Source organism: Eumetopias jubatus, unplaced genomic scaffold (assembly GCF_037043125.1).
Source record: "Eumetopias jubatus isolate StellerSeaLion01/CBP00866 unplaced genomic scaffold, mEumJub1_p1.0 scaffold_13, whole genome shotgun sequence".
Classification (NCBI taxonomy): Eukaryota; Metazoa; Chordata; class Mammalia; order Carnivora; family Otariidae; genus Eumetopias; species Eumetopias jubatus.
Genome location: NW_028274819.1, coordinates 108,261,163 through 108,267,162, shown reverse-complemented (window position 1 = coordinate 108,267,162; position 6,000 = coordinate 108,261,163). Strand labels below are relative to the sequence as shown.

Below are 6,000 nucleotides of genomic sequence, written 5' to 3'. Positions count from 1 at the left end.
TAATTGCTCGGTAAAGTTAGCTATTAGCATGTATTCTATTCCTCCTCTTACTGAAATATAGTTGCAAACGTATCCATTCATAAATTAAAAGATCATTGCGGGGCGCCTGGCTGCCACCATTAAGCGTCTACCTTCGGGTCAGGTCATGATCCTGGGGTCCCAGGGTCCTGGGATCGAATTCAGCCTCGGGCTCCCTGCTCAGCGGGGAGTCTGCTTCTCCCTCTGACCACCCCCCCCCCGCCCCCGTGTGTGTGCTCTCTCGCTCGCTCTCAAATAAATAAAACCTTTAAAAGCAAAACAAAAAGCTAACTGGATTGCTCAATAACATTTGAATGAGCTGGCTGGGTCTGAGAGGGAGAAGGTGGCTCCAGGAGCCGAAAACCCTAGGGCCGGGTCACCTCCTCCGCCAGCGTGGCAAGGTCAGAAGCGGGGGAAAGGGGACTGGCGGCCTGTCACGTGCGGGCCGGACTCCGAGCCGGCGCCTCAGGCCGAGTTTTTACTCTGAGGCCCCGCCTCCTGCCGGCCCGCCCCGTCCTGTCGGCCAATAGTCACGCACGCCGCCGCCGTCCGTGGCTGCTATTGGAGAGGGCGGGATGGGGCGGGGCAGCGGCGCGGGGATTTGGAGGCGCGCGTCTGTCGTCTCCGCCTGCCAAGTCTGTCTAGGCGCCCGGAAGTCATGGCTGTGCTGCTGGCCCTTCTGCGCGGTGGCGCGCGCGCGCGCGGCCCCCTGCTCCAGAGGCCGCTGCAGGTGAGGGCGGCTGGGACCCGGGCCGCGGCGTGCCGGCCCCCCTGCCTGGGAGGGCCCCGCTCGCGGCGCGCGGCGCCCGGCGCCCGGGCTGTCGGCCTCCGGGCCTGCTCCGGGGAGGCACATCTGCGCCGCGCACGCGCACGCGCGCCGTACCTGGCCCCGGTGTGTCCCTGGCGTTTGCGGGGCCTCCGCCGCCGCCTGCGGCTCACTTGCGCGTGGGTTGCACGGGGCGCGGATCTCCGCAGCCGGAAGGGCCCAGCCCTGGTCCTGCCTGACGGGCAGCCGGGGCCATACGCCTTCTCCGGGATTTTCTTTACAGCGTGCTTGTGTTCCTGCACTAGAGCATCCCTGGGCCTGCAGGCGTGAGGCCCTAAGGGAGGAGGGGAAGATGCCCCCGGTCTGATGCGGCCTGACAGTGACCGGGGAAAATTAGTGGCTCCTCCGTGCGCAAGGGATAGATGGTACTTGGTGTCACGCACTGAGGGCGTCCAGGGGCGCGCCTCGCTCCCGCTTGTTGTGTTTCGGGAGCGCGGGAGCCCAGGCCTTGGAAGGGAGAGTGTCTTTCCAAGAGTGTGCCAAAGCAAGGGAGCCTGCGTCTTAGATTTGCGGCCGGGCAAAACCTGGCGAGGAGCAGAGAACTTCAGGGTGTGGGTGGTGAAGCGTGATTTTGCCAGTTGGTTCCCGTTGGACACTTTGAAGTCCGCCCATGTTGTAAGAGTGAAATCTGACCCAAGTCAGTGGAGACCGTTGACGTTTGGGGTTTTGTCCTAGCCAGAGGTCAGGGAAGATTGAGGTGCGGGAGGGAAAAAACATTATTTTGGCGTGAAGTAACTTGAGCTGCATGCTGGTCAGAGGAGGAGAGGTAGCAGCATTATGCAAGAGATTTGTGACAGCATAAATGTAGAACTTGACAAATAGGGAGTGGGTGTGAGGAGCCAAGAGGAGAAGGAAGAGTCGAAATAATCCTGGGTGACTGAGCTAATAGGAAAGTCAGGAGGAGTGGGTTTCCACGAAAGAGGAGTTCTTTTTTCCTTTCTTTTCCCCTCTAACCTAGCGGCAGAGGGGAGCTGGGAAATGTACCAGCATATTCGTTCTTAAATGGAATGATTTGGGAAGTCAGGAAAGTATAAGTAGGTTGACCAGGTGAATTAGGTGAGCTAGGTCCTCTAAAAAAACCAAACGAATGCAGAAACCCTCTTAATTTATAGTTTGATTAAGAACTTACTGTCGGGGGCGCCTGGGTGGCTCAGTCATTGAGCGTCTGCCTTCGGCTCAGGTCATGGTCCCAGGGTCCTGGGATCGAGTCCCGCATCGGGCTCCCTGCTCGGCGGGAAGCCTGCTTCTCCCTCTCCCACTCCCCCTGCTTGTGTTCCCTCTCTCGCTGTGTCTCTCTCTGTCAAATAAATAAATAAAAATGTTAAAAAAAAAAAGAACTTACTGTCAAGCGCATGTTGCTGATGAGAAGAATGTAGCTGTAGGTTTTCCAGCTTATGACTTAATGGTGCTCATTTTATTGAATTCTAGGAATCAGTATTGGTAGTTATTTGAAATAAGTGGTCATTTACTGGAAAAATCCTGTTGTGCCAGTTTGTTGAATGGAACTCAACCTTCACCCATTGCACTGGCTCTTTGAGGTTTGCCTTCAAATAACAAAGTCTCCGTTATGGTCAGGAAAGTAATGGACTAATTATCGGGGCTTGTTGCCTTTCCAGCTGTAACCACCTTTTTTTTTTTTTTTTAAATCCCTTTCTCTTTAAGCCTCTGGTGTTAGATTTCTGTGCCCCTCATTTGAAGAATACCAGTGCTTTTGTGTGTGTGTGTGTGTGTGTGTGTGTGTGTGTGTGTGTGTGTGTGTTTCATCCTTTTGATCTTATACTGCATTTGATACTCCTCCAAACTCCTCTGTTTTGCTGTTTTGACCCCAAATTATTGATTAATACTCAGACTTTAAAAAAATTTCTGGGGCGCCCGGGTGGCGCAGTCATTAAGCATCTGCCTTCGGCTCAGGTCATGATCCCAGGGTCCTGGGATCGAGCCCCGCATCGGGCTCTCTGCTCAACGGGAAGCCTGCTTCTCCCTCTCCCACTCCCCCTGCTTGTGTTCCCACTTTTGCTGTGTCTCTCTCTGTCAGATAAATAAGTAAAAAATATTAAAAAATTTTTTTCTTGCATTGTGCCCGTCCTCAGCCTGTTTGCTCCCACTTCCTTTCCCTCCTCTCCTCTGTAGGGGGCTGACTGTTGCAGGTGCAAAAATCACAGTGTCTGTCAGCTGGCTTCTGGCTGGGTTCAGACACTGGTAGGAGACTGGAAGATAGCAAGGGAGAAGCCAGGATAATTTTTTTCTGTCTACCCTTAGGTGGTATTTCTGAGAATGTCTGTGGCTCCTTTGGTTCTTGCTTTTGCAAGGTGACCCTGACCCCTTGGCTTTGGTAACCTTGCTGCTTCCCTTTGTCCCAACAGCCTATGTGTGCTAATGCCTTCCTGTTGCTAATCTCTACCACCCTGCTTCCTGTTGTTCTTAGCTTTTCTATCACCTGTATGTTTAATCTCTGCATTAAATTATGTTTCAGATAGAATGGTTTTTATTTTCCTGGTTGAATCCTGATGGGATCCTGGTTGAAATCTCACTGTTTTTACTCCCTTCCCATTATTCCCTTTCACCCTGTGGATTTTTGCACCTCAGTCCTTGAGCCTTTCCTCTTTTACAGGACAGAAGAACAGAGTACTCTGGCAAGGCGGCAAGTATTGATAGCAATCTGAAGTGGTAGTAAAAGTAGGCAGAGGTGGATAGATGCGAGAGAGAGCCTGGAGGTAGAATCTTTTGACCTGAATGACTGATGGGCAAAGAGGAGCTTAGTGAGAAGGAGTTGGGTATAATTTGGGGGTCTTGGCCTGCCATTGAGGTGGACAGTAGTGGTTTTCAGAGGAACAGATGTGACGGTAGAAAGTGATGAATTGCATTTTGGACTTGAGTTTGGAATTGCCGGTTTGATGACTAAGAGAACTGGAGGAAATTGAGATTTGGGAATCACCAGCTGCTGATGACAGTGGCATCCATGGGCATTGCTGAGCTCAACGAAAGCAGGTGTAGAGGGAGAAGCGGAGAGGGCTTAGCATGGGGCCTTTGGGAGACATGGTGTTTCAGGACAGGCTAGACAAGCAGGAACCTGCCGAGGTAAGTGAAGAGAGAATAGTGTCATGGAAGAGAAGCAGGGGAATGTAGTGTCATCTGAAAGCCAAGTAAGTGAGATTTTCAACAAGGAGGGTATATTACTTCCTTGGGCTGCTGTAACAAAATACCACCAATTGGGTAGCTTACAACCACAGAAACAGTCCTGGAGGCCAGGAAATCAGAGATTGTGGTGTTGGCAAGACCCTTCTCCCTCTAAATCCTGTAGGGAAATTACCCCCTTGCCTCGTCCTTGTTTCTGGTAGTTTGCTGGCAATCTTTGGAAGCCCTTGGTTTGTAGATCTGTCATTCCTACCCTCCATCTGCACAAGGCAATCTCCCCCCTCCATCTTCTCTTCGTCTTCTGTGCTTGTCTTTCTCTGCATTAAGATTTTCCCTTTTTATGAAGACATCAGTCATACTGGATTAGGGCCACCTTAATGACCTCATTTTGACTTGATTAATTCTAAAGAGACCACATTTATAAATAAAGTCACCTCCTAAGGTACTGAGGGTTAGGACTTACCTTTTTTTTTTTGGTGGGGCTGGGAGGCACAATTCAACCCCTAACAGCACTCAGTGCTGTAAAAATTTAATACAACAAAGGGGTTATGTAAGATTTTTTTTTTTTAAGATTTTATTTATTTGCCAGAGAGAGACACAGCGAGAGAGGGAACACAAGCAGAGGGAGTGGGAGAGGGAGAGGCAGGGAGCCCAGTGGGGGACTCGAAGACAGATGCTTAACGACGGAGCCACCCCGGCGCCCCGGGGTTATGTAAAATTTTAACAAGGGAATTATATAAATGAAATACCTAAAATGAAAATTGTTGATTGAAATTAGCAAAACTCTTTAATACTTGGGGAGCTTTATAAAGACCTTAAGAAATACAGATTTGATGGGGCTCCTGGGTGGCTCAGTCAGTTAAGCATCTGACTCTTGGTTTTGGCTCAGGTCCATGATCTCATGGGTTGTGGGATCGAGCTCCATGTTGGCTTCTCGCTGGGTGTGGAGCCTGCTTGGGATTCGCTCTCTGCCATTCCCCTCCCTCCCTTCCCCCACCCCCCAGCTCTCCCTTTCTCAAAAAAAAAAAAAAAAAAAATCTTAAAAAAATACAGATTTGCAATACAGATTACAGTTTAAGGGAATTTTGCTTTCCTTACACAGACAATAAAATGCATAAACACAAGGTATTTTAAATACTAACTGCTAAGCTCTCTATACTAAGAAGTTCAAAAGCTCCAAAAATGGTTTAATCAGTTTTCTCAAAATATTTTGTTGATTATGGCTCAATTTCTAACTCACTTGGCTCATTTTTATAGTTATTTTGGCATGTAGATGTTCCCTGTGAATTTACCTGTCTCCTGTGGTTCTACCTGTTTCTACGATGGAATAAAGAGACATTAGTGCTCCTGTTGACACACTTGATCAATGAAGTATATCATAAGCACATCATTAGTTCCTGAGAGATAATGCAGTACTTTGGAAAGTACTTGCCTCAGCTTCCTAAATTTTATTATTACTTTTAAAATAAACTCATGAATAATACACATTGTATCTATTGTACCTATGAATGTACATATCTAAGTATATATACATATACATGTATCTATAAATAGAGTCAGACCGCTTAGATTTGAAATACCAGCTCTCCCCTTACTGGCTGTGTGACTCGGGGCAAGTTGTGTGACCTCACTGTGCTGGTTGCACCTGTGACAAATAGCCCGGATCTGTGCCCTCCGCCCCGGAGCCCTTGCCAGGCCCTGCGGTGCTCCTCCACGACCTGTCCCTCGTGCCAAGTGTGTTCGTGGTTCTCGTCCTTCCCTGGGCCTGGTGCTCCTTTCCTAGTTCTTCCCAAGGCTGCTCTCTAAGACCCACTTCTCCGCTCCAGTGGCCTCCCCATGAGCCCCCACGTAGGGTAGGCCCGCACCCCCAGCTCACTAGCCGTGTCACTGGCTTCCGAACGTACTTACCTGCCCGCAATGTTATTTCTCACACTTGCTGGGAAGCTTCAGATTTTGTTAAAATACTTGCTTAGTGTCTACGGCTGTCAGGGGGAGACAGACGGTAAATGATTACCTTTCTC

At 49.6% G+C, this 6,000-nt stretch overlaps 1 protein-coding gene across 1 annotated transcript in view; it reads left to right on the top strand.

Moving 5' to 3' along the window:
* Positions 1 to 638: 638 nt before the first annotated feature.
* Positions 639 to 6,000, top strand: part of ACAT1 (acetyl-CoA acetyltransferase 1) — a 22,977-nt gene continuing 17,615 nt past the window's right edge. Inside the window, exon 1 of the mRNA XM_028105792.1 lies at positions 639 to 748. Coding sequence (XP_027961593.1) covers positions 677 to 748 — 72 coding nt within the window. The 5' untranslated portion in view covers positions 639 to 676. The remainder of the gene's footprint in view (positions 749 to 6,000) is intronic.